The sequence below is a fragment of the Myotis nattereri genome (assembly GCF_964212035.1).
Source record: "Myotis nattereri genome assembly, chromosome: 11".
NCBI lineage: Eukaryota > Metazoa > Chordata > Mammalia > Chiroptera > Vespertilionidae > Myotis > Myotis nattereri.
The window spans coordinates 81,862,228-81,890,066 of NC_138086.1; the positions used below are offsets into that span (position 1 = coordinate 81,862,228).

At 60.0% G+C, this 27,839-nt stretch overlaps 1 protein-coding gene across 4 annotated transcripts in view; it reads left to right on the forward strand.

Moving 5' to 3' along the window:
* The first annotated feature begins 3,654 nt into the window (after nucleotides 1–3,654).
* The window catches only part of COBL (cordon-bleu WH2 repeat protein), a 100,459-nt gene continuing 76,274 nt past the window's right edge, over nucleotides 3,655–27,839 (forward strand). For all 4 annotated transcript variants that reach the window (XR_013996584.1, XM_081102160.1, XM_081102159.1 and 1 more), the window contains exon 1: nucleotides 3,655–3,759. Coding sequence is in view for 3 of the 4 variants with exons in the window: in XM_081102160.1 (XP_080958286.1) it covers nucleotides 3,719–3,759 (41 nt within the window). In the remaining variant the exon portion in view is untranslated. The remainder of the gene's footprint in view (nucleotides 3,760–27,839) is intronic.

A 27,839-nucleotide genomic window follows, 5' to 3' on the forward strand; every position in this document is an offset into this window, starting at 1 on the left:
GACGCTGGTTTTCGCGTTAATCCAGGCGGCCCTGGTGTTCACGTCATCTTATTAACATGCTGAAGCACACTGATTGGTTTTTAAGATTAGAACAGCTGTTTATTCCTGGGGGAAACCTGCTTGGCCCCTTTGCTTGATCACATTATGTGTATTTTTTACATATTGTTGAACTGAATTTGCTAGGATTTGGGGAACAGTTTTTACGTTTACGTTCCTGAGAAGTGCTGGTTGCTGCTGCTGGGTTCTGGCTTCATGCCGGGGCTGTCTCCCGGGTGCTGGTATCGGGTCGTGCTGGCCTCGGCGGCACCGGCCCCTCCCCTCGGGTTCCAGAGGGGTTTCCGGGGAGCCGACAGTCCTTCTTCCTTCATGTGTTTGCAGAACTCGCTAGTGAAACCTCCTGTGCACCGGGGATGTTCTCCCGGGAAGGCCTTCGGCGCCAGGTGGAATGTGTGTAATAGACATCGCGAGTTCTGGGCTCTTGCTTCGGCATGAGCTTCGGCAGTTTCTGTCCTTCATGAAATTTGTCCACTAAAACTAAGTCGCCAATTCTATTTTTTAATACGTTTTTATTGATTTTAGAGAGAGAGGCGGGGAGAGGGAGAGAGAGGTAGAAATACCGGAGAGAATCATAGATCGGCTGCTTCCTGCACACCCCACACTGGGGTCAGCCTGCACCCGGACCTGTGCCCTGCCTGGGAATCGAACCATGACTTCCTGGTTCACAGGTCGACGCTCACCACTGAGCCACGCTGACGGTGCGAGACCTTTTGCTTACTTTCTAATCCAGGTGTTCCCAGCTACAGACTGTCCTCCCGCCTGATTCGACAGCATCCCACAGAATTTATACAGTGTGTTTTCATTCTCATTCAGTTCAAAATATTTTCTATTCTTTGTTTGGACTGCTCACTTGGCTTACTTAAATGTGTGTCATTTGGCTTTCAAAATTGGGGGTTTTCCAGATATCGACTTTGTCACTGGTTTCTTTCTCTCTCTCTTTTTTATACTTACTATTACTGGCAGATAAAGAAGTACATGAGGCCCAGCTGGTGTGGCTCAGTGGTTGAGTGTCGACCTATGAACCAGGAGGTCAGGGTTCAATTCCCGGTCAGGGCACAGGCCCAGGTTGCGGGCTCGACCCAGTGTGGGGTGTGCAGGAGGCAGTGGATCTATGATTCTCTCTCATCATTGATGTTCCTCTCTCTCTCTTCCTCTCTGAAATCAATACATATATATTGTATAAATATTTTAAAAATGTACATAAGGCAAGCCTGGGAGGTTCCCGAATGCTGGGGCCCTGTCCCCATGAAGTCGGGGTGCAGCCACCCTCCAGGTGCCTGAATATATTCACCAACCGGAAGCGCCCCTGAGCCGGTGTTCAGCATTTTAATCCAGGTTTCATTACCGTCATGGAGAGTGAAACCGGCGCCACCTGAGTGAACTCCAGCCCAGGAGGCTGAGGTGAGGCCGGCTCCCACCCTCCAACCAGAGGCCTCGTGGCTCCGACGTGACCGTGACCGGCTCCTCCCTGCACACTCGCTGCGGCTCACCCCGGGAGCTTCACAAGCATCAACTCAGGTGTCGTCCAAAGTGACTCATCAGGAAAAACACAAGGTAATCCTTCCGGGAGATTCCAAGCGTTTCTGAAGCTCTGCGCTGGGAACCAGAAGCCCTGGGAGGGGTCGGACGCGTCCTCTATCACTGCCACACGGAGTCAGGAGCCAGATCTCTCTCCTCAGCCTTTTCCCGCCCCCCCCCCTCGCCCCCGCTGTGTTCAGAGAACTTCCTGGGAAGGAGCTCAATGCCCCACAAGGTGCTGGAAATGCCTGTGACCGAGAGTAGGATTGTTCTGGATGAATGTTCCGCCGGCGTGAAAAGAACATGTCCTCTGTTACGGTCGGTGCCGGAAAAGTCAGGTTTGCTGCCAAGGGTTGGTTACTTGGCCGATTTTAGTGTGGGAAGTGTGGAACTTTACTTATTTTTATTAGTATTATTCTTTAATCCTCACCCGAGGATATTTTCCCATTGATTTCCTCAGGCCAGGCGGCTAGGGTGGGTTCATTAGCATCAGAAAAATGCCCTTGGGGGACCTGTGACCTGACTCTTTCCGGAGTCGCTCCTCTGCCCTTGGCTCCCACCCCTCCCTGGCTGCCCTTCCTCACCCGGCCTCCAGAGCCAGGAGCCTTCCAGAGATGCGGGCAGGGCCAGGTGCCGGCCCTAGGGGTGGGCGAGCAGTGGTGGAGGGGCATGCATTCAGTGCTCCCTTCCCTAGGAGCACCCAGGCCCCCCCTGAGGCTGTCCACCCCCCCTCCAGGCTCTGTCCCCGCCAAGCTCTGTCCAGACCCCCCACCCCCATCCCCTCCACCCCCGCCCCCGCGAGGCTCTGTCGGAGAGGCTGAGGGTCAGAGACGGATAAAACCCGGGCAGGCGGTGCTCACTCAGGCCCCTGCGGCAGGGGAGACAGACGGCTGGCACTTGGACTTGGACCAAATGTATCCTGAACAGGATCCGTATGGACACACGTAACGTAGTCCATTACATACAATGTACACACCCTGTTTATTTGTTCCTAAGTGTGCACAAATATAAACTGTTCGGCATGAATATAAACAAACTTTTATTCAAATTCACATCAACAGCCACAAATGCGCGCGCACGTGCACGCACCGCTAAACGCTCAGAACAAACTGGAGCGGGACCAGGGCAGCCTGAGCCGTCCTGCCCGGCGGGGGAGGGACACCGAGCGAGACCGCGGTGGGTGGGGGGGAGGGCAGCAGCCGGAGGCAGCGCCGGGCGGGCGGAGGCCGTCCTGGGAGGTACCCGCAGGCTGCGCTGCCGGCGTGACCTCCCGGGCCACGCGCACAGGTGGGAATCCGGCTCCGGTGGGCGCCCGGGCTGAGGCCTTGGGCGCTGGGGCGAGGACTGGTCTCCCACTTTGTTAAGGAGAACACGGGGACCAGCTGGGAGGACGGGGCGGGCCTCTGACCGCATCCCAGTTCGGGGTCCAAGAGGAGCACCTGCCCCCGCGCTGGCCGCTGCAGGCTCCCCGCTCCCCTGCGTCCTCTAGGCCTTTCCTTCCCAGGCCCCGGAACCACGCGAAACGGACCTGTTTGTAGGCCCGACTTTCTCAGGACCCCGACTCTCTTCTGTGGCTTTGGGGCGGGTCCGGAGGCGCGTGAGGGTGCCGTCCCAGCAGATGGGCCCCGTTCCCCGTGAGCGAGGACCGGGGCTGCGGGCGGGGCCCATCGGGAGCCCCTGCGCACTGGGTATGGGCTGCGTGGGGGAAGGTGCCGCGGGGGTGCAGGGTCGTCCCAGGTGCCCAGCGACACCGGCCACTCGCCGCTCCTCCTGCAGCCTCACTCCTGCCGGGGCCGCCCCTCCCGCCGCGCCGCCCCCTCCCCCGCCCCCGCCCCCGCCTCGCAGCCGCGCCTCCCGCCCGCACCTGCCAGAGGGGGCGCTCCCTCGGGGGCGGAGGTCCGCGGGGCGGGGCGCGGGGCGCGGGGCGGGGGCGGCGGAGCCGGCGGGCGGGGCGCGGGGCGGGGGCGGCGGAGCCGGCGGGCGGGGGCGCGGCGCACCTGGCTCCGGCCCCTCCCCGCGCGCCGCCCCCGCCGCCCGGCCCGCCAGCCCCTTCCTTCCTCCCCGGCGGCCCGCGCGGCGGACGAGGGGTCAGCGCGGAGGGAGTGGGTGCGGCGGCGCGCTCCGCACTCGCCGGCCGAGCTCCATGGACGCGCCCTGCGCCTCGGCGGCCAAGCCCCCCACCGGGTAAGCGGGCGCCGGGCGGCCGGGACGCGAGCGCCGGGGAGGCGGCGGGGGGCCGGGGGAGTGTGCGGGGCACCGGCTCGGGGCGCGGGGAGGACACGGAGCCGCGCTGGCCCCGGGCAGGGCGCCCCGACTCTGGCCCGCACCCCGAGCGCGAAGCGGGTTGTGGACTTTGTGCGCCGGCCGGTTGCCCCGGTGACAGTGTCTGGCGGAGGCCGGAGCCTGCTCGCGGGCGTGCGCGCGCCCTTTCCGGGGTCCCCGCGGGCAGGTCCCCGCCGAGCCCTCGCGGTCCCTCGAGCGTTCGTCCCCGCGGGCGGGGGTCGCGGGGGTCGCGGGAGGGCCTGGCTTCCGACTGCAGCCCATCAAGGCCGTGCCTGGCGCCGGCCCCCCAGCCTGGCCCCCTGTCCGGGCCACGGCTCCGCGGGAGAAGGGGGCTCGCGGCGGGGGGAGGGGGGCACCGGCCTGAGGTTTTCATGACGATCGCCCCGCACCCCCGACTTTGTTGTCCGGGTCCCGGACAGTGGGCAGGGCTCGGGGTGGGGCCGGCTGACTCGGGACCCAGGCCTTGGACCTGAAGCCGCTGCCCGCCCCTGCGCTCCCGGGTGTCTCCACCCCACGCCCCGCGGGTGCGGGTCCCGTGCCACACGCCCGGGGGCTCGCGGAGTCCTCGCCTCCTCCGGCAGCCCTGCCCCCTCCCGGCCGAGCTGGAGTTGGAGCCGCGGAGTCCCCAGGCCGCGGGGCCTGGGTGGCGGGCGGGCGCAGCCCCGGGCCGGGCAGGTGCGGCCGGGAGGGGTGGGAGGGTGAGTCCTGCGAATGGCACGAGGGGCGGCGGCACCTGCTCCCCGGCCCCGCTCCGCTCGGCAGCTGCTCGCGCCCCGGCCGCCCTGTCCTCCCGGGGAGCCCAGTGACTCACCCTGCGGGGCGCAGGCCTCGCCGCCGGGTCAGTGAGAGGGACCCACACTGATACCCCAAACCCAGCCCTCCCCACCCCGCGGGGGAGGGGCCGGGCCGCAGAGCGAGTCGTGCTGAGCCAGGAATGTTGACAAGAACTTTTTTTTTTTTTTTTACGGAGCACTGAGTGCGGTTATGTAATTCCCGCCCAACAAACAGGTCTCCCCCAAAGGCAGTGCGGTGGGGAGTCCCTGCCCGCCGTCCGGCCGCCTTTGCCCGAGCAGGCCGGGCGGGGTGCCCTGTGAGTCCGTGCTGGGTGGCCTGTTTGGTGAGCGCGTTAGGAGGCCGATGGCCTGTGAGCGCGCAGGAGAGGATTTCGGAGGCCAGCCTGGCCCTGGGAGTGTCTGCTAAGTCCTGGGGCGACTGGCTGCAGGGGGAGCCTTGGGCCCCGCACCCCGCTCTCTCCAGCCGCGCTGGCCGGGTCAGGTTCCACTGTGTGCGCTCCCTGCGCTGCGGGCCTTCGCCTCCGGCCCCAGGGAGCGAGGACCCGCGGAGGATGGTGGCCCTGGGCGGGTAGAGCCTGGACTTGTTGTCCCTGTTGCTCCAGCATCCGGTCTGCTTGTTTGAACGTCTTTGCCCAAGAAACATCGGCAGGTGGCTGCATCGCCTGTTACTCCCAGTTAGTTTATCGGTTGTCACTTGTGTTAGGGCCTTTAGTGAAGAGACAGCAAGAACATAGCCATAGGGCCCGGCCCGCGTGGCTCAGGGGTTGAGCGTCCACCTATGAACCGGGAGGTCAGGGTTCCATTCCCGGTCAGGGCACAGGCCGGGGTGCAGGCTCCATCCCCAGTGGGGGGCGTGCAGGAGGCAGCCGATCCATGATGCTCTCTCATCGTTGATGTTTCTCTCTCTCTCTCTCCCTCTCTCTCTGAAATCAATCTCTATCTACATGTTTATACACCTATAAATCTTTATATGTCTATAAGGCTATACTGTGTATCTATATACATCTATATCTATCTATATACATACCTATATAGGAAAATAGCAATATGCTTCTATTTTCCAGGCAAGAATTACATGTTTATTCAGAGGGTGAGTTAAAATCCGAGGAGAGCACTGGTTGTGGGCTTTTTTAGTCTTTTCTGTACCGGAGGAGCCTGGCTCGCCCACCAGGAGAGAGGGAGTGAGGTGTCGGGCTCTGGAGCGGCTGTGGCCGGGCTTCTGGTGGCTCTTTGGGGCCTTGGTGTCCTCTCCGGCCGCTGGGCTGCTGCCTGAGAGCCAGGCTGAGCTTGCCTCGCGCTCCAGGGAGGTGACCGCGGCTTCTCTCCGGTGCTGCCGCCCCGGCTGTCAAGTCAGACGAGCGTTCGGTGACCAGAGTTCCCACCGAAGTCGCGAACAGCGCTCATTCTCGGGGAGCGACAGGCCAGCGGAGGGGGAAGGAGATTTCGGGAGCGTGCTGGGTCCAGGAAAGCCCTCCTGTGGCTGGTTGGGGCGACAGAGAGATGACTGAGTGCAAACTCCCGGATCGAGTGCCTGGCTGAATTATTAATACGTAGTTATTCCTTATCTTTGCTGAGAACACACAAATGCATTTTTAATTGGGTTGAAATTGTATATTTTTCTCAGTAGTTTTATTAGAAACAATGACATGACTAACTGCACTGCCTGGGAAAGCTATTCTTTTTTGTTGTTAATCTTCCCCCGGGGATATTTTTCCATTGATGTTTAGAGAGAGTGGAGGGAGCGGGAGACACCGAGGGAGAAAGAGAGACGTCGATGTGAGAGAAACACGTGGATTGGTTGTTGCCGCCTACATGCGCCTCTGGCCGGGAATCAAACCCACAACCAAGACACATGCCCTTGACCGGAATCGGGACCGGGACCCTTCAGTTCACGGCCTGGTGCTCTACCCACTGAGCAAAACTGGCCAGGGCGAAAGCTATTCTGTCAGGAAGGAGGATGGATACAGAAAGGAGCCAGCAAGGCAGACGTGGTGTGACTTGAAGGAATCTTAGAGCTCGGTTGAAGTATAATAGCTGACAGACCACAAGGGAAGGCAGATGGTCTTTTGGTAAAGTTTTAGAATATATTCAGGCCCAGTTAAGATGACCTGCTTCCTTCTAGTCTAGTGGTTCTTAACCTTGGCTGCACATTAGAATCACCTGGGAATCTTTTTATTTATTTATTTATTTATTTATTTTATTTTTTTCGGAATCTTTTTAAAATCCTGATTTCTGGGCCTCATCCTCCGGAAATTCTGTTTCCTTGTTACTAATGTTATGGCCCCACCCCATAACAAAGAAACAGAATTTCCGGAGGATGAGGCCCAGAAATCAGGATTTTAAAAAGATTCCCAGGTGATTCTAATGGGCAGCCACGGTTGAGAACCACTGATCTAGTCTATCTGTTTCCTTCTGAGACCCACCCCAAGAGCCGGTGGTGGAACACGGGGTTCCGTTTCCCACTGACCTCTGTGATTCAGAGATAGAGGGCTTGGGGTTTGGCAGGACACGGGTCAGTCTGCTTCCGTGGAGGAGACACACGTGTGCGTGGACCGGAAGGAGCTCGCGGTGGCGTGAAGTGTCGCAGCAGCAGGCACAGGTGCTCAGTGGCTGCCTTCGACGCGAAGCTTATGTGAAGCTCAGAGGAAGCTTGCCGACCGGTTTCATCGCACGGGAGCTTCGTGGACCCATAGCCGGGGTTCCCTTCTCTAATAATTTAATCAAGTTGTTAGAACGAGGAATAATGTTTTAAAAATGTAATCGGAGTGGGGAACTTGAACTTAAGTATAGCAGGCCTGCGACCCACAATGGCATTTGCCATTCCGCTCTGGAGTATTAACAAGTGTACCCCCCAATATGATGTTTAGGTAGGTAGTTTTCTGGGGGCTCTGTGGCCACCGTGTTAGAAAACGTGTTTCTAGTTTTTAAAGTGGTAGCATGTGTAATTACTTGTTCCATTAAGCTTTCCCATTTAATTTGAGCTCTATTTTTAAAAGATGCACTTCTGAGCCCTTCCTTTTTCTTTGTTTTGTTTTTTCCCTATTCAGTTTATTGGGGTAACATCGCTTAGCAACACTCTATGCATGAGCTATTCTTTCCTAGTATGTTGGCAGTTCACCTAAGAGCGTAGAAGTTGGGCCTTCTCTGATGTGAAGTGGAAAGTAGGCCCTGGAATTTTATTCTTTTGTAATTATAATTTTCCTTAACAAATGAGAGGCATCGGACATGTCCCTGTCACAGTATCAAATCATCTCATTGCATTTTAAATACTCCCCAGTGGCTGTGGGTGTGTAAGGATGATGGGACTAAAGTATGATTAGGTCGGAGCCACGCTGGGCCGCCCCGCCTTCGGAGCCCTGGCTGCCCGCCCCGTGCCCGGCCCGGCGGGGTGGCAGCCACACACGCAGGTCTGGGTGCAGGGCCCCTTTCATTTGGGACCTGGGGAGTGAGGTCATAAAACGTGTGTGCACCCAAGAGTGCTCCCATCATTATTAAGAAAACAAGATTATAGGGCGTCTCTGCAGACCATAATAAGCGGCTGAGGTCTCGAGGCCTCCGGTGCTCTGCTATTAAATGCATCACCCGGCGTTACTGGGATCAGAAGTCCTCACGAGCGAGCAGCGATATTTGATACCAAGTGCGTTCAGATTGAGGCTGCGCCTGTTTAAAATACAGAGGCGCTCGGGTCTGATTTAGACTTAAACTCAGTGAGAGCACTCAGGAGAAGGGATCGAGTGTTTATGGGACGGGCTCCGTCCTCTCCCATCCACCTGTAGCCATGGGGCCTGTGGACTGTGGGGCTGGTTAATTTTAGTTGCACATTTTCAGTTAACTTGACACTGTAACGAAACCGAGATTTGACATATAGGAATGCTTTTATAAATCCTCATCTTTGTACTGTGTCTCTACTTAAAAGATTTACTACCACTTGTATGATCGGCTTAGACCAGTGATGGCGAACCTTTTGAGCTTGGCGTGTCAGCATTTTGAAAAGCCCTAACTTAACTCTGGTGCTGTGTCACATATAGAAATTTTTTGATCTTTGCCACCATAGTAAAACAAAGACTTACATTTTTGATATTTATTTTATCTATTTAAATGCCATTTAACAAAGAAAAATCAACCAAAAAAATGAGTTCACGTGTCGCCTCTGACACGCGTGTCATCGGTTCGCCGTCACTGGCTTAGATCTTGCGGTATTGATACTGTGCCTTTGTTACCCATTTTAAAGTTTACCCCCCCCCCTTCCCTTTGCTTCCTCGCTGCCCCTCACCGCCCCTCGGTCCGCTGCTCAGGGCCGCGCCCCGCCTCAGTGCCTGCGCCAGGGCAGGGCCGCGCTCTGTGGCTCCCCCCGCGGCCCCGGTAAACGTTCTCACGTGTGACTTCTGTGGTTTCGTTTGCTGTGCACGAAGCTAGTGATGGGATCCCTTTCAGGACTTCGGGGTGTTGGTGCCAGACGAGATTTGGCGATGAGCTGGGGCCGCAGCAAGGTCTGCCTTGCCCACTCCTGGCTGGGCGCCAGGCGGGTGCAGCCGCTCCCGGCCCAGCTGGGGGCCCACACAGGCTTCCTCCCGGTCCCTGCTTAGCTGTCTTCTGAAGCCCAACTTCAATGAAATCAATTCCACAGCTAGAACATTTCCATCTAAAAAAGGGGACAAACAGGAGAGGTTTCTCAAGCTACTGTGCAGGTGTGGCTTATTCAGCTCATTTGACTAGACAAGCTCCCAGAGCAGGAACCTCCCAGCAGCTCGGTCCCCAACAGGCAGGACTGGCGTGGATAAGGCGCCGAGTCCCTAGCCCCGCCCCCCAGGATTCCTGGGGCCCACACCCCACACCCCACAACGGGCCAGGTCCATCTCCTCCTGGCTCATTCATCTCTCCGTCTTCTCAGCTGGCTGCCCCAGAACCCCGACGGGGACCCATGCTCCATGTCCTGGTGGTGAGAGAGGGCAGTGGCTGCCTGGGCTGGGCGGGGCCGCTCCCTGAGCCCAGTGCCCTCTGCTTGGTCACTCATCCTCTTAGATCCCAGGCAGACCGGCTGGCTCAGGGAGGAGCGCAGGCTCGGGACTGCGAAGCCTTGGGCCCGCCTCAGCCGTGCGGGACTCACCGTCCCTCCTCAGAGCCCGTCTGTTTGACGTTCCAGCTCCGGCCCGTTCCCCACGGTGTCTGCACCACTGTGCGTCCCCACCGCGTGCACAGGGCCGGTTCCTCCTGTGCTCGCCTTGGCCCAGGCCCAACACCTGCCATTCGAAGTCTTGGAGGGCCTGGCCGGTGTGGCTCAGTGGTTCAGCGTCGACCTCTGCACCAGGAGGTCACAGATCGATTCCTGGTCAGGGCCCAGGCCCAGGCTGTGGGCTTGATCCCTCGTAGGGGGCGTGCAGGAGGCAGGCGATCCATGATTCTCTCTCGTCGTTGGTGTTTCTCTCTCTCCCTCTCCCTTCCTCTCTGAAGTCAATAAAAACATATTAAAAGCAAAGTCTTGGAGAAGCAGACACGGAAACAGGCTTCGGCGGGCTTTGCTGAGGGGTCACCTCTCACCCTCTGGGAGGACCCGGGCTCCTCCTCCTCACGCCAGGCCCTGGTACCCCGGTTTCTTCGGAGTGGGTGCCCCGGGCAGGTGCTGGCCCCGGGGGAAGCTGGCCCCGAGTTTGCTCTGAGCACAGGCGGTGGTGCAGGACCTGGGGTGGCCACGGGCGGCTGCCTGCAGGCCCCATGGGGCTGGCATCTCGCAGCAGCCCCTGCATCCTGGCAGGAAGGTGGGCGTGCCCGTCCCTCCCAGGGGGGCTCTGCATCCTCAGCACAGTGACGGCTGGGCTGTGTCGGGACCAGGTCGGGGTGGGGTGGGGGGGGGCACAGTTTTCTTTCCTGATGTCTCTGTTGGCATCAGCCGTGTGGCGCCCGCTGCTGCTGGTTGAGAATGGGTGCCAGCCAGGAGGGGGGAGGGAAGAGGAATTCGGAGTCTGGGCCCTGAGGGTGTGGGGAGGAGGGAATCGGGGCCCTGCTATAGGCCTGGGGGTGGGCAGGAGGGCAGGAGGGCAGGTGGGGGGGAGCCTGTCTAGAACGAGGTGGTGTCTGCCTCGGTGTCTGCGCTGGGAGAGGCCGAGCAGCCAGAGAACAGAAGGGCAGCAGGGGCTGTGTCCACCCGACAGGCACATGGGAAGAGCTGCAGCGGTTCAGCCAGCAAATGAGGTGCCCGTGGGCTGTGTGCCTGCGATGGGTGTGTGTGTGTGTGTGTGTGTGTGAGCGAGCGTGTGAGCTTGTATGTATACGCACATGAGTGTGAGAGTGCGTGAGAGCTTGTATATGCATGTAAGTGTGAGTCTGAGTGACTGAATGTGTAAGCTTAGGTCTGCATTTGGGTGACCGTGTGAGAGTGTGAGTGTGTGTGTGAGTGTGACTGTGAGTATGGCTGTGGCTGTGCAGGTGAGTGTGAATGTATGATGGTGCGTATGTTGTGTGGACGTGTGTGTGAGCATGTGTGTGTGACAGTGCACGTGCATGTGAGTGTGAGCGAGTGTGGTGTGCACGCGCCGCGGGTGGGAGAGAAGTGGAGGCTGCCCTCCAGCACCGGGCAAAGCCGTGGGTTCCCAAATCAGCGTTTTCCAGCCTCGTGCTGGGGCGTTGAGTTAAAAATAGCCCGGGTGGGAGTGAGCGGGCAGACGCATCTGTGTGCCCGGGCTGGCTGCTGAGGCTCACATGGAGCCGGGTCGGCTGGAGCCCGGGGCTGCGGGCCCCACTGATGTTCCGTGAGGAAGGCGTCGGGGGGAGAGACGGCCCGCGGCGGCCGGGATCTCCCATGGGCCGCTGAGAGCCGTCTGGCCGGGGTGCCTGCCCGCCCTGCGTCTTGCTGTCTGTAATTATCAGCTGGAGTCGGTTTGGGGTGAACTGGAGACTTTCTCCCTCCCGCCCTGTGTCTAAACCACTTCTTACATAATGTGGTTACCACGGGCCTGACCCGGACACACGCAGCGAGGCGATTGCAGACCCGGAGGCGCTGAATCACCTAATGACACGCTCACGTGTCCCCGGCCCCAGCCCCAACCTGGCCCGTCCTCACCTCCCAGTCATCTCGCTCCAGGTCCCGGGTGCGACTGTCACCTGACCCTGACCCTGCAGTCTGCGCCTCGCCCCGTGGTCACCCCATCACGGGACGTGGAAGCGGGGACGCGGTTCCCAAAGCCCCGATTCCTCATGCCTCCGTCCGCTCTGCGCAGGCGATGGTGTCGGTCGCTGCGTTTGAACCACCGGCGGTTCTCATCCTGTGGCTCCTCCTCGTAGGGACACTCGTGAGGCTGCCACTTGGCTGCCACCGTGCGAATGCGTGTCTAGCGGCCGGACTCTGGCGACCCTTAGGTGGGGATTTGCTGTTGGAAAGAGCCCGGCCGGCGTGGCTCAGTGGCGGAGCGTCGACCTAGGAACCAGGAGCTCAGGGTTCGATTCCTGGTCAGGGCACAGGCCCGGTTGCCGGCTCCATCCCCAATGGGGGGCGTGCACACTCTCTCTCCCTTCCTGTCTCTCTCCCGGAGGCGCCGCCCTGCTGCTGAGCTAGCAAAGGGCCGAGCCTGGCGTGCCCGGTGCTGATGCGGCTCCTGTTCTTGGGCCCGTGGTTCAGTGAAAGCCCTGACTCTCTGTGCCCACAGTGAGCTGCTCCCTGGCGGGAGTGGGGGGGTGGGGTGGGGAACCGCACAGGCCCACTGGCATCTGCGGGTGGCGTTGGCCTGCGGGTCATGTCCAGACCCGGCTGAGCTGTGAGACCCTGTGACTGCCTCACTCTGCGGGTGGCTGGGCTTCTGGGACAGCGGGCTTCTAAGGCGCGTGTCCTCCCTCCTGGGGGCCTCGGGGGGCGGGGGGGGCAGCAGGGAGGAGCTACGAGGAAGGACGGCCTGTGTGGCCCGCAGCGCTGGCCTGGGCCCTTCTGCCGGCCGTGCTGTGCCCTGTGCTCTGACCAAGGGCCGTGCTGTGCCCTGTGCTCTGACCAAGGGCCGTGCTGTGCCCTGTGCTCTGACCAAGGGCCGTGCTGTGCCCTGTGCTCTGACCAAGGGCCGTGCTGTGCCCTGTGCTCTGACCAAGGGCCGTGCTGTGCCCTGTGCTCTGACCAAGGGCCGTGCTGTGCCCTGTGCTCTGACCAAAGGCTGTGCTGTGCCCTGTGCTCTGACCAAGGGCCGCGACCGCGACAGTGAAACGCTCGCATCGTCACCAAGGAGCCCTTACTCGGTGTCCACCCGCGTCCAGTGGGGGCCTCTGAGTGTCACGAGGGTCCGTGTCCATGTGCGCCCGGCTCCCCCCGGGCCGATGCGGATGGGACGTCTCAGTCTGTTCCCACTTCCCTTTCTTTTTCAAACTCGTTTAAGAAGAATTGATTCGGCCCTGGCCGGTTTGGCGCCGTGGATGGAGTGTCGGCCTGCAGGCTGGAGGGTCCCGGGTTCGATTCCGGTCAAGGGCACGTGCTTTGATTCCCTGGCCCTGGTCAGGGGCCCGTGTGGGCGGCAACCAGAGACACATCGATGTTTCTCTGCCTCTCCCCCCTTCTGCTCTCTCTGAAACTCAGTGGGAAAACATGCTCTGGTGAGGATTGATAGAAAAGTGATAATTGGCTGGTCTCACAATGCCCCCCTCGCCTGAGCGGCGGCCTCTCCGCTCGGGCTGTACGAGCTGCAGGGCAGTCGGGGGAGAGACCTTTGCTCTTTGTCCAGCTGCTGGTCCCGGGGCAGCTGGGCTCCGTGGCAGCGTCCGAATGGCACCCCGGAGGGAAACATGTTTGCAGTGCTCTCCTGGTGCTGACTTCTCATTCTGAGTTCACAGTGCTCTCGGGGGAGGCGGAGCCGTTAACCGCGGTTCAGGGAGGTGGGGGTGACTAGTGTTGAAGCTGGGCTGGCTCTGATAACACACTCGTGGGGGTGGTGGTGGTGGGGGTAGGTCCACACGTCACCCTCGTGGCATTTGTACCTGGATAGGGCGTGTTCTTGTTTTCTTTTTATTTTTCCTCAGGTGTTTTTATTGATTTTTTTTTTTTTTTTTTTTTAAGAAAGAGAGAAAGGAAGAGAGAGAGAGAGAATCATGGATCGGCTGCCTCCTGCACGCCCCCCACTGGGGATCGAGCCCACCACCATGGCATGTGCCCTGACTGGGAATCGAACCGTGACCTTTCAGTGCACAGGGTGACACCCCACCAGCTGAGCCACACTGGCCGTGGCAGGTGCTGGTCTTAGAATGCTAAGTATTCGTTGGCATTGACACGAGTTTTCATTAATTTTGTACGTGCAAAGGCGACGTCACGGGGGAAACGATTTCACCAGATGTGACTGTGTGCCTGTCCTTGGGGCAGAGGGAAGGTGAGCCCACCCCTGGCCTCGCACACAGCCCCGGCGTGGAGGCTGGGGTTTTCGAGAGGAACGGGAGGGGCAGCAGCCGCTTGGTCTCTCCCCGTGAGGGTGAGGGTGTGGACATAGAGAAGGATGGGCATGACAGAGAGACAGCCCTCTGTCCACCCTCTGCCACGGTGGCTCGGCACCCTCTTCGTCCCTCGCTCCCTGGGTCCAAGACAGCGAGCTGGGGGCCGCCTGTGCTGGTGCAGTCTCCACTGCCAGGGCCTGACGGGGCCCGGAGAGCCTGGATCCACTGCTGGGGCCTGGACGTGGGGGCCCGGGGAGCCTGGATGCACTGCTGGGATCTGGATGGGGCCTGGGGAGCCTGAACCCACTGCTGGGATCTGGACGGGGCCCGGGGAGCCTGGATCCACTGCTGGGATCTGGACGGGGCCCGGGGAGCCTGGATCCACTGCTGGGATCTGGACGGGGCCCGGGGAGCCTGGATCCACTGCTGGGATCTGGATGGGGCCCGGGGAGCCTGGATCCACTGCTGCAGTCTGATCACTCCAGTGAGTGAGTCGGTGGCTGTGGCGGGAACAGTGGCCGCTCCTCAGGGCCGGCCCACGGTGCCTGTGGTCACAGTTGCAGCATGACGTGGGGAGGGCAAGCCAGGACTCCGCGCGGGCCAGGGAGTGAGTCAGCGCCTGCCTGTGGGCGGAGGTGCCCTTGACGCTCCGGGGCCAGCTTTCTGCTGTGTCCGTCTTCCTTCCCAACATGGTGGCCTGTCATTCCCGCGGTCACTGAGCTCGGGCAGGCCCGCGCCCTGCAAGCTCCGTGGGCGGCGGGGCTGTGACATCCAGGGCGTAAGTGTTCCCACGGCTGCCGCCGCGGAGCCACTGGAGCGGGAAGAAATGCGGGCACTTCGTCCAGTGTCACTCCCGAGGGGGGCGTGGGGAGGGGCCGAGCGGTGACTCACACAGGACTCTGTCCGGGGCACTGGGCACTTCAGGCCAGTTCAGGGGAGGTGGACGGGGCGTGGCTGACAGGGAAGCTCAGGGGGTGGAGTCCTCGGTCAGGGTGGGGGGGACGGAGAAGGTGAGGGACACTCCCCGAGGCCAGGGCGGTGCAGGTGCTGGTGGGCAGGTGTCCACCTCTCCCCAGCTCCCACCCACGTAGCCCCAGACCCCCTGCTGTTGGGAGGCTCCGGCTCAGTTCACAGCGCTCGGATGTGCCCTCCGTTAGCCCTGCGGCAGCCTGGGGGTGAAGTGGGTGCTGCCGTTTCCCTGGTTTTTAAAGGGGGGCGACCAAGCTCAGCCAGGTGCCCGGGGAGCCCCGGTGTGACCCTGACCCCGCCGTGCACTCTCCCCCATTCGTGGGCAGTCAGTCGCCCTGGGGCTGAAGAAGGTTCTGGTTGAAGAGGAGGTGGTGGGAGGGTTTTCTGTAACTGAGCCCCGGGAGCTCAGCAGGTCCTGGGAGTGCAGCCTCGCGGGAGGAAATACATATATTTAAAAACCCGAGCAGAACCTCTCTGGAGATCCAGACCAGAACTTGGCTGGAGATCCTGGCTAGGCTGCTGATCAACTGAACACTGTCTCTGTGTCCTTCCTGCTTCGCCGACTCCGTCTACGCCTTTGGGGACCCCTGGACCTGCTGGGGTTGGACCCTGGCAATTTTACAGAGGAATCTTTTCTGCATTATCCATGGATCCAAAGGTTTGTCTCTTGCCCTCCATGAGTTTCAATTTCCTTGTCAATAAATCAGGAATAAATATCTACCTCAAAAAAAAAATAAAAAAAATAAAAATAAATAAAAACCCAAGAAAGAAAGCAAAGGCAAGCTTAAGTGTTCACTTGCCCTCATTCAATCATCTTGTAGTATTTTAGGACAAACTCCCAATTAAAGTCATCTACTGGGTTTGTTTCTGCGTTCATTTTTTTTTCCTGTCATACTTTCCACATTATGGGTGTTTAAAAATTAAAAGATCCGTCTTTGCTGGTGTAGGACCCGTTTAAATTTTATTTGTGTAATTCACTATGATTTTGAAAAAATGTAAGTGATCCTTAAGCTTCACCCACGTGGGCACGTTGTCCCTGACCTGACAGCCCCCCTGTACAAGCCAGGCCGGTTCCGGAACCAGAGGGCGGGCGAGCTGCAGGCCTGGCGCAGACGGGCCAGGACGCGGCCGGCCCTCCTGCGGGCGGGGCTGAGATAAGGCCGTTATTTTTATGAAAGAGATCCCGCTGGAGCAGATCTTAAATAGAACAGCCTGCCAGCCGCGGCAGCCAGGCGCGGAGCTGGAAATACCGCACCAGGATTAGCTCAAGGAAGCGGACGCCGCGAGGCTTCTCGCTGCGGCTTCTCCTCCCAGTGAGCAGAGGAGAGGGGACGGACCAGGCCCAGCGGACTCCGCACTGGGCGCGCCCCGGACCGGGGACCGGCCAGCAGGGGGGCTGAGCCCGGCCGGCGGCCCAGCGGCTGAGTGTCGGCCTGTGAACCAGGAGGTCACAGTTCGGTATCCAGTTGGGGCACATGCCCGAGCGGGGGGATATGTATGTCCAAGAGGCCGCCGATCAACGATTCCCTCTCATCGTTGTGATGTTTCTCTCTCTCTCTCCCCCTTCCTCTCTGAAGTCAGTCAATTAAATAAATAAATAAATAAATAAATAAATAAATAAATAAAAATGTATTTAAAAAAAGAAAGATGAGGAGGCCGTGGTGGGGCCAGTCCGGGCTCTGGCGGCAGCCCTGGGAGAGGAGCGCGAGAGGCACGGGCGGTTAAGGCACATGGTGGGTGGCCCCGGCGTGTGCCGTCAGCGCCTGGTCACAAGGGTGCCACCCGTGCTTTGTGGTGGGGCCAGATCTTGCGTGGCAGTGCCTGGCAGTGCCGATGGGACGGGGCAGGGGCTGCAGGGGCTGCCCACACACACGGGTCTTTCTCTTTCCCATCACTGAGCAGCACGTTTAAAAAACAAATACATTTGATAACTTTTAAATGTTTTCTAATTGATTTCAAAGGGGAAGGGAGAGGGGGAGAGAGAGAGAGAGAGAGAGAGAAACATCAATGATGAGAGAGAATATGGATCGGCTGCCTCCTGCACGCCCCACACTGGGGGTGGAGCCTGTAACCCGGGATGTGCCCTGACCAGGAACCGAACCCTGACCTCCTGGGTCCTAGGTGGACGCCCAGCCACGGAGCCACGCCCGGGCCCCGGGTGTGTTCGTGGGCAGCCGCGGGAGCGCACGGGCCGGTGCATGTTGACGCATGTTTTCGCTCTGGGAACTGTCACCACAGCCGACAGGGAAGCGTTTTCTCTCCCGGCCGGAGGTTCACGGTGCCTCTCCGCCCGCCCCCTCCCTCCACCTGCCCCTGGGCAGCCGCTGACCCGCACTCTGTCACCGTCTGTGGGTCTGCATTTTCTAGAATCTTCTGTGAGTGGCAGTGTGCCGTGCACACTGGTGTTTGTCCAGTTCTCCACTGGGCCTCATGCTGTTTGTGTGCACCACGTGCTCTGTGTGCCGTGGCAGGCCTGTCACCCGCCACGGAGACTCGGCTTCTCCCGCCGCCGCCTGCAAACCGCCTGGCCGGCCTGGCCGCTGCTTTGCCTGTGGCTTCTGGAGCCGAGTTCCCCAGCCATTACCCGCCAGGTTTCCCAGTGTGGCCCGTGAGCTGCGCCTGGTCACCCACAGCACCTGTGACGGGCGTGGTGACGGCCCGTCCTCGCGGGTCCCCGTGGGTCCCCGTGGGCCCCGTGATCGTGCCTGACGCCTGCTGGTGTCTGGTCAGGGGCAGGTCCCCCTCGCACAGGTCCTGCGTCTCCAACTCAGCTGGACACTGTGGCCCCGGAGTGACCGCGGCTCAGGCGTGCATTTCTCTTCCCAGCACTTCCCGCGGCAGCTCCCTTGTCCTCCGCAGCGGGGTCCCCCAGGCCTTGGTGCAGGGCCCGGTCCAGGAAGGCTAGTGGAACCAGGGACCGGAAGCCAGGCCGGGGGGCGGGGGGGGGGGAGCTCTGGGCCTGGACCGCAGCCTTTGCAGGCCGGGCGTCGCCTGGTGTCTGCCCCGGGCGACTGGGCAGACGGTGGGCCCGGAGGCCGCGCTGCCCTGGCGTGGGGGGTCGTTAACGTTCCCATCCGACGCCCCTCCCGGTTCCACGTCACACCTGGTGCTCTGCTGAGGCTGCTTCCGGGTCAGCGTGTCCTCCCACTGGTCGGGTCTGTGAGTCTTCGCCGGAGCTCCGGCCTGTGGCCGCCCCGTCCTGCGTTGGTTTGTTGGCTGAGACTTTTCTGCTTCTTCACGTGACGCGTCAATGTGGGCCGTTGCCTGGACGTGTGGGACGTTCGGCTGCGATGCTCTCGCTTTTACTTCAGTCTTAGGAGGATGCTGACTTGTTTTGTTGGGCGACTGACCCCATTGGGGCCGTGTGACTTTCTGCCCAGCTTGTCTAGGTGACTGTTTGCACGTTAGTTCTGCTCACGGGGCCTTTGCCTGGCGTTCAAATCTCCCATCTGTGCCTCTGGGGGCCAGTGTGGGGCCTGGGGATGGTCTGTCGCATTGTTCAGGTCTCAAAGCCAAGGCATCTGCAGAGGGTCCCACGCCCAGGGGTGCCGTCTGAAGATGCTGGGGGCAGCCCGGGGGTGGGGTGGGGTGGGGGGGGGAGAGGTGAGGCACAGAGGGCCTGAGGGCGTGGGGCTGCTCTGTGGCACTGACTGTGCCCACCGCGCTCTGCCCTGGTCCAAACCCACAGACGGTGCAGCGCCCGGAGGAGGCGTGAGGCCGCGGGTGTTTCTGGCGGGTGATGATGTACGCGTGGGCTCTTCCGCTGTGGCCAGTGGGCCCTCTGCGTGCGGCGTCCACCTCAGGAGCACCGGGGGGTTCAGCACCTGCTGCTGAGTTCGCTGTGAATCTGCAACTGCCCTAAAACTCAAGCCTATTAATCACACACGCACACATGCACATGCCACACACATGCACACACGCACGCGCGCGCGCGCACACACACGCCAAAGGATCTCGTTACACAATTGTAGGGCCTGACGAATATAGTGGAAAATTTCAGGCAGTTTATTTAAAAGCAAAGAGGAGCCCGGCCAGTGTGGCTCAGTGGTTGAGTGTCGACCTAGGAACCAGGAGGTCACAGTTCGATTCCAGGTCAGGGCCCAGGCCCAGGTTGCAGGCTCTGTCCCAGTGTGGGGTGTGCAGGAGGCAGCTGATCGATGATTCTCTCTCATCATTGATGTTTCTTCCTCTCTCTCTCCCTTTCCCTCCCTCTCTGAAATCAATAAAAAAATTAAAAATCAATCAATAAAAGCATTTTATAAAATAAAAGCAGGACATGACGTGGTTGGGTGGGGGTGGGGAGTGTAACGCACTTTCGGAGGCATCTCGGTAAAGGCCACGTGTTTCACGGCCTGTTTTGCAGGCGGCACGCGGCTGGGTTCGATTCTCCCACACGTTTCTTGGGCTGTTTTTCTTATTAGAATTACCCGGGTTTTAGGACCTAATTTTAAAGACGCTGAGACGCCAGGATTCAGTGGAACATTTAGAACGTGTACAGTCCCTTCCACGTGCCTTCGTTGTGTGGCCTCCCCATACATGGATGATGGACTGTTAGCGAGCGGAGCCTATGGTGCCGGCTGGTGTGCACAGGGCGGGCCCGCTAGTAATTTGAGAGGGACAGCAGCTGTGCCCCTCCTCAGGGCCGGGGGGGCGGGGGGCCTGCAGGCCACATGTGCGTGGGCGCAGGGACGGGTCAGAGGGAAGCGAAGAAAAGTCGGCCCGTGGGCTGGGCCGCTGCCCGGCGGCTTCTGTAACTGCCAGTTCCCTCCAAACTGGAACCATCTCGAAACAGACTCTGTGCGTGCGGATCGCCCGTCGTCTGCTGCCCTGGGTTTTCCTGCTTTCGCGGTGGTGGTGGCTTTTAGGAGTGCGGGCGGGAAGGGGCTGATGGGCCGCTGGCCTGGCCGGGAAGGCAGAGCCGCTAAATATAGCGCCGCCTCCGCCTGCGCCTGCGGTGTGGCCGGGACGGCCGGTGGCCATACATGGGGCGCCGCTGTCCGCTCCCGGCCCCTGGGCCCGCGCAGCCCCTGACTCGCCATCCGGTCACCCTGCGTGGGCGTGGGCGTCGCTGTGAATGCGGAGCTTCTAAATTTAAGGGCCATTTGGCGCGGTGTCTGTTTCAGGGCGCGGATTCGGGTGTGTGTGAAGTCCAGGGAGGAGACTGTCCCTGGGCGTCCCGGGGACCACCTTCCCCTCGTGTGTCTCCGGGGCATCGCGCGGCACGGAGAGGAGCTGAGCGGAGCGCGGGGACCGATCCGATCCACTCTGTGCTGTTGCGAGTGGGTCCTCTCGCTTCCTGCGTTCTCAGGCGCGGCCGCGGCGCGTGGCTGGGCGTTCAGCACGCGCACTGAGAGCCTGTAGCAGGGAGGGGACTTGTCCGCCATCTGCCTCAGTCACTGACCACTTCCCACCTGCCCTCCCTGCGCTCCCTGTGCTCACGGGGCTGCGTCATTCGGAGCGCTTGTCGCAAGCCCAGCAGGGCAGCCTCCCATCTCTCTGGACAGAGCAACACTGCAGTGCGGCAAGTGCTCCCTCCTGCATCTGTCCAACAGTCCACCCGGCCATGGCCTGTCCGTCCATTATCCATCCCTCCATCCTTCCATTGTCCGTCCATTATCCATCCATTATCTATCTATCCATCAACCCATTATCCATCCTTCTGTCCATCCATTGTCTGTCCATCCATTATCCATCCCTCCATTGTCTGTCCGTCCATTATCCATCCCTCTATCCATCCATTGTCTGTCCATTATCCATCCCTCCATCCGTCCATTGTCTGTCCATCCATTATGCATCCCTCCATCCGTCCATTGTCTGTCCATCCATTATCCATCCCTCCATCCGTCCATTGTCTGTCCATCCATTATTCATCTCTCCATCCGTCCATTGTCTGTCCATCCATTATGCATCCCTCCATCCATCCATTGTCTGTCCATCCATTATCCATCCCTCCATCCGTCCATTGTCTGTCCATCCATTATCCATCCATTATCTATCTATCCATCCCTTATCCATCCCTCCATCCGTCCATTGTCTGCCCGTCCATTATCCCTCCCTCCATCCATCCCTCCATTTGTCCATTGTCTGTCCATCCATTATCCATCCCTCCATCCGTCCATTGTCTGTCTATCCATTATTCATCCATTATCTATCCCTCCCTCCCTCCATCATCCATCCATCCATTATCTATCCATCATCCCTTCATCCATCTCTCCACCCATTGTCGATCCATCCATCTACCATCCATCATCCATCCACCATCCATCATCCATCCATCCATTCTTCCATCCATTCATCTATTGTCCATCCAACCATTGTCCATCCATTGTCCATCTATCTAGCCATCATCTGTCCATCTCTGTTATTTGTTATTAGCAATATACACAAAGGTAACTGAGGTGAATTAGGTCCACAGAATATGTATATTTTTAAGTTAAGGATCATTGACCCACAGAGGGAAAAAGGGCCACATAACAACTTTAAAAATTGTGTTTTCTGCCTGGCCGGCGTGGCTCAGTGGATTGAGTGTCATCCATGCATCAGTCAGGACATACTGCGTGGGTTGTGGGCTCCATCCCCAGTAGGGGGCGTGCAGGAGGCAGCTGATCTATGATTCTCTCTCATCATTGATGTTTCTCTCTCTCCCTCTCTCTGAAATCAATAAAATCACATTTAAAATTTTTTTAAAGAAGTAAGCATTCCAGTCCCATGATTTGCTCCCTGACAGCTTTATTGAGACCTAACGCATATGCCATCTCGTCCACCCACTTGTTTCTGTGGATTTAAGATCCAGGAAGTCCCTGAGTAACTTCAGGCCAGAAGTGGGGGATCATCAGCTCAGCTACTGGGTCACCTCCCTCCTCGGTGTCCTGAGGGGGTGACGGTGTAGCGACCACTTCCTGTGGGGGCTGGAGGGGGTTCTCCTGGGGCACCAGGGGTGGGGTGGCCGGGGAAGGGCCGCGTGGAGCTGCCTGGGTCGCAGTGCCACCTGCCCGAGGACGATGAGCCTGGCCGGCTGCGTGGAGGCGGCCATGCTGACCAGGTGGCCACGTCCCCCGCTGCCTCCGCAGAGGAGGGTGCTGGGCGGGAGCCGGGACGGGGCCTCCCCATCCGGCGACGCATGACCCAGGCGCTGCCCAGCCACGTCCCCCCACACTTGGCAGCCCTGACCCGCCCAGTCTCCCCTTTGCTTGTGAGCCCCATGGAGCCCAGCCCTGTACGCTGAAGGCCGGACGTGTTCTGGGGCCGGGACTCCTCCCCGCTGGCCCCAGGCACCTCAGGGCCGGTCCACACCAGAGTCATCGTCACAGAAGGGTTTGGGCCTGGCCACCTGCGCGAGCCACCCCGCGTGGGCAACTCCCCGCCCACCGGCAACCCCCTCCCAGAGGAGCCCAGCAGGACCCGCGGGCACTGCACCCTCTCACTGCCCAGAGATGCTGGTCTCCGCGTGGCCAAGACTTGGAGTAGAGAACATCTTTTATTTTTTAAATATATTTTTATTGATCTCAGAGAGGGAAGGAGAGGGAGGGACAGAGAGAAACATCCATGATGAGAGAGAATCATGGATCGGCTGCCTCCTGCATGCCCCCCACTGGGGATCGAGACCGAGAATGGAACCCTGACCTCCTGGTTCATAGGTGGACACTCACCCACTGAGCCGCGCCGGCCGGGCTGAGCAGAGAACGTCTTATCACAAGTTCAGAATGTGCCTGCCCGGGCGTGGGCCCCAATCCTGAGCTCAGAGCTGCCGAAACGGATTCCCCGGATTCCTGCTTTATCAGCAGGGAACGCGGCGCCGCCTCCCTGCACGAGCCAGGGCGCCCCGAAGGCCGGGTTCCGCAGGCAACACGCTGCCCAGGGTGGTCGCAGTCCTCGCCTTTGTCCCGGAAAGCCGACAGGCTGCTGCATTGACCACAGATGAGGAGGGCTAAGGGCTTCTTTCTAGAACAGAGAAGCCCAGCCCGGCCGGCGCGGCTCAGTGGTTGAGCCTCGACCTATGACCCAGGAGGTCAGGGTTCGATTCCCCGACAGGGCGCAGGCCTGGGTTGTGGGCTCCATCCCCATCCCTAGTGGGGTGCGTGCAGGAGGCAGCCGATCCCTGATTCTCTCTCATGGATGTTTCTCTCCCTCCCTCTCCCTTCCTCTCTGACATCAATAAAAACATATATTAAATAAAATAAAATAACAGAGACATCCGGAAACCCCGAGGGGTAGATACCAGGAGAAAAGAGAGAATCGAGGACCTGAGGCCACAAGACGTGCTTCAAACACCCTCCCCCGGGGGGAGGGGCCGGAGCTGCTCCCCGTTCCCGGAGGCTCCTGGGTGGCTGTACTGGCCCTTGTCCTGTGGGGGCGGGGGGGGGGAGGCGGGGACACCCTTGGAGTCCTGAGCCCCAGCAGGTGGAGGGCGTGGGGCTGGGGCACCTCTCCTCTCGGCCCTGATGCAGGAGCAGCCCCAGGAGGTTTGTCCCTGAACCACCGCGTGGCCAGGTTCCAGCAGAGCTTCCTGTCTGGACAGTGACATTGGAGTTTCATGTGACGTCATACGTCATGGAATATCCTCCCTGTTTGGATTTTTCCTTCCAACCATTTTAATTTTTTTAAGAATATATAATTTCAGAGAGGATGGGAGAGGGAGAAAGAGATAGAAACATGATGGTGAGAGAGAATCTCTGATCAGCTGCCTCCTGCACGCCCCCTACTGGGGATCGAGTCCATAGCCAGGCTTGTGCCCTGACCAGGAATCGAAACCATGACTCATAGGTTCCTAGGTGGACTCCACCGCTGAGCCACGCCGGCTGGGCTGCCCCTGGGCATCTTAATCCTCGGGCTGAAATCTGAGCGTTTGGGGGTGACAGGAAGTAGGCGGAGTTCTCCCACAGACGGGACCTGTCGGCAGTAGTCCCCAACCCCCCTCGAGGCTCACCCCCTGGCTCCCCAAGTCGGTCCACAGCACCGTGAGGCAGTTTACACGCCAGGAGTCAGATCCACTGGGGAGTCTGTTTTTCAGAGGTTCCCCCCGTGGGCCTACTGTGCCCCGAAGCTGGTGAGCTGGCGTAGGGACCCCCAGGGCCCTCGCATGGGTACCGGGGGCGGGGCCTGCGGGCCAGCGAGGACCCGGCATCTGCTGACGCCCGGGGCCTGTCCGAGCTCCCAGCTAACAGCGCCCACAGCACCTCCGCGAAGACTTCAGCTCCACAAAACTCAGGGAGGCGTCAGCCCCGAGCACGCTGCAGGTTTCCAAACCCGAGGTTCTCCTGTTGTTGCTTTTCTTTGGGTTAAACAGTAAAGTACACGTCAGGCTCCTGGAGCATCTGAGCGCATTGCCTGGGGGCTCCGCTCTCGCTCTGCGTGACTCCTCCCCGTGTCTCCTCTCCCCGTGCGGAGCCCGGTTCCCCGGAGCTGTCCCCGGTGGATGGACGGTGCTTGCGGAGTCCGGCTCAGCGTGCTGTTCCTCCCGGGAACATGTGTGTGGGCACGATTTCCGTTTCCCGGCACAAAGCCCCGTCCGTCTCTCCCGGCGGCGAGCCGAGTGCACGCCAGCAGCTGCTCTGTCTCCTGCCAACACGCGCCCCGCGCCCCCGGCCCGCCCTCCCCCGGAGGCTCCCGGCGCAGGCCTGGCACACAGTAGGCGCGGGGTGGATGCGCGCATGAAAGAGCATATTGAGGGGCTCGGGCCTCCGGCCAAAAATGTGCGTGTTTGGAGGGGACCTTGTTTTGAAGTCCCCGGCCCGGGGCCTGCGCCCGCCCCGCGGAGCTCTGCAGTATCGGGTTGTATAAAGACGCCTTTCTCGAAGGCTCCCCTTCGCCTCCCTGAAAGGGGGGCCTTTCACGTCGCCCCGAGCTCCGTGTGGGCACGGCGGGCGTCCAGGGCCTGCTGCGGCCCAGGCTGTGCTTGGCAGCCGGTGCGTCTAGGACAACACAGGTGCTCCACAGCCCGTCTGTCTCCTGGGCCGTGAAGGGACGCTGGACGGTGGGGTTCTCTCTGATTTTCTGGCCGCTGCCTTGATGAAGTCCAGATGGAAGGGGGAGAAGCCACTCCCAGGGGGGCTGACAAGGCCCAGTGTCCCCCGAGCCCAGCTGCCACCCGCAGAGGGTGGCGTTGGGGCTGGCACCAGCCACATTCAGTGGGCGCAACAGAGCCCACCTTGTCTCTGGACCAAAGAGTCTTTGATGGGAGGGTTGGCGTGACTGTGAGCATCTCCTTTCTCATGGAAACGCTGGGCAGACGAATGGACAGTGTCTATAAACTATAAAAGCCTGGCCAGTGTGGCTCAGTGGTTGAGCATCAGCCTATGAACCGGGAGGTCGCAGTTCGATTCCCGGTCAGAGCACATGCCCAGGTTGCGGGCTCCATCCCCAGTAGGGGGCAGGCAGGAGGCAGCCGATCGATGATTCTCTCTCATCATTGATGTTTCTATCTCTCTCAACCTCTCCCTTCCTCTCTGAAATCTATATATATAAAAGGCTAATATGCTAAGTGCCTGACTGTCTGACCGGTCGCTATGATGCGCACTGACCACCATGGGGCAGATGCTCAATGCAGAAGCTGCCGAGCTGCAGCGACTTGGCAGCAGCAGTTCTAGGGTGACACCCCAAAACCGGAGAGGAGGGAGCCCGATTCCTTGTGGGGCTGTGGGATTCCACCTTCGGGTGTGGGTTATGTTGTTGCTGGGACTCTGTCGGCCCCGAATCTGGTTAACTGCTCACTTGAGTTTGTGTTCCACACCCTGTACGACAGCAACTTTGCAGAGTGCCCTCTCGCACTCTGGACCCCTTGGGGGATGTCGGTGAGCCGGTTTTGGCCTGATCCCCGCAGGCCAGGCCGAGGGACCCCACCTGCCGGAGGGACTCTGTTCACTCCACAGACGCCAGGGAGGGACCGTGGGAGGTTGGCTCCAGGGTGTCTCAGGCCCATCTCGCCCAGTCCTGCCCCACCAGCCACCTACTAATTAATTTCCTTTCAATGTGCACAAATCCATGCACCAGGTCACTAGTCAATAATAAAAAAAATATTAAAAAAGAAACTATAAAAGAACTCATTACTTTCCCAACTCTGGCTCCGACTTCACAAAATCAAGGATTATTGAGGGGAGCCAACATCATGGTCCTGTCGGCTTGGGTTTAAGCTCCGTCTGTCTTGTCTGTTCTCTGGAGGAGACCAGGAAGGAAAGGAGCAGGGCCCTGGGGTGGACTTGCTGGGGCCGGCGCCCTTGGCCGGGATTCTGTCCTGCCATGGCCGGCGTCCCTGTCGGCAGGTCCTGATGCACCCACACCAGTTATGGCTTCCCTTCTGGCTCCCCTGGGCTGCTGGGAGACCCTGGTGGCCGCTGTGCCTCGTCCCTCCTGCCCCAGGGGAGCAGGGCCTGACCCCCGGTCCCTGAGACCTGACACGATCTGGGACCCAGGTGTGGTGGGGAAGGTCTCCTTCCTTCCGCCGACGTTTGCTGGGAGACACAGTAGCTCTAGGACCGTCTGAGGTGGCTCCTCACGCTGTTACTCCTCTCCCTCTCAGCTCCATCTTTTATAAAGCGGGGTGATGGCACCCCCTTATTGGGCTGCCCTGGCCTTGGAGACACTGGGCCCTCGTGTGCGTTCCTGGTTAGCGCCCCGTAAGCCCGGGTGTCTCCCTGCCCGGTTTGGAGGAGGGACAAGGCTCCTGTCACACGCTCTCTGAGCAGGGAGCCGTGGTGAAATGCACCCGGGCTGCCAGAAAGGTGTTCAGTGACACTCGGATCCTGTCACCATCAGCCACACCACCCAGCCAGACCCGTCCGGCCGGTTGTGTCCGGGCCTTCCCGGCAGGCCTGGAACCTGGGCCGGCCGGCTGGCGGCGGCTGAGTCTGCACAGCCCACCTGGGACCCCTGCCTCCCAGGTTCCTGGGCCCCACCTCTGCGGAGAAAGACACAGCGCTCACCTGCCCACGTGATAAGTACCTGAGGTGCTGCTTCTCGCCCACGGAGAGCTGACAGGATGCCTCTGTGGCCATTTATTTATCTATTTATGTTAATTTTCGTTTTCACCCAAGGACATTTTTCCATTGATTTTTAGAGAGAGTGGGAGTGAGAGAAACATTGATGGGTTGCCTCCTGCACATGCCCTGACCAGGGCCCAGGTCATGGAGGAGCCTGCAACCGAGGTATGTGCTCTTGACCAGAATTGAACCCGGGACCCTTTGGTCTGCAGGCCGACGCTCCATCCACTGAGCCACACTGGCCAGGGCGAGGGCCATTTTTTGTGCTGAACATTGGTGCTGTCCCTTTTCATCCTTAAACTTCCAGGTTGCAGACAGCTGGGTAAACATGCAGACAGCTCGGCCGTGTGGCTGGTGTGAGATCCCCAGGTGGCCGACGTGGGGGTGCACCTCCCGGAGGTGGGAGTCCACACGGGTCCCTGGGGCCGTGGAGATCCACTCTGCCCGGCTCCTTGGTGGCCCAGGTGCAGCCACTTAGGATACAGGACGCGGGTCACGAGGCCTGTGCCCTGACTGGTTCATAGGTCGGTGCTCAACCACTGAGCCACACCTGCCTGGCCGACCAGGCGTCTCCCCCGCGCTCTCACGGGGGAGCCCGGGTCTGCCGCGCTGCCGAGCAGGGTCCTGCGGCCTCTCAGAGGTGGAGGCCTTCTTCCAGCGGGGCCCCCACAGTCTGGCGGCGACAGACAGCTGGTCTACCCTGTGATGCTGTTGACTAACCCCGGGGCCTGGTAACCGAGGAGACACGGGAAAGGCCACGTGTGGCTCTTTGACTCTGTCCCCAGGGAACGATGAGAGCAAGTTCAGAAGAACCCGCTGGGGGCTTAAAAACTTTCGCCATTAAAAATAT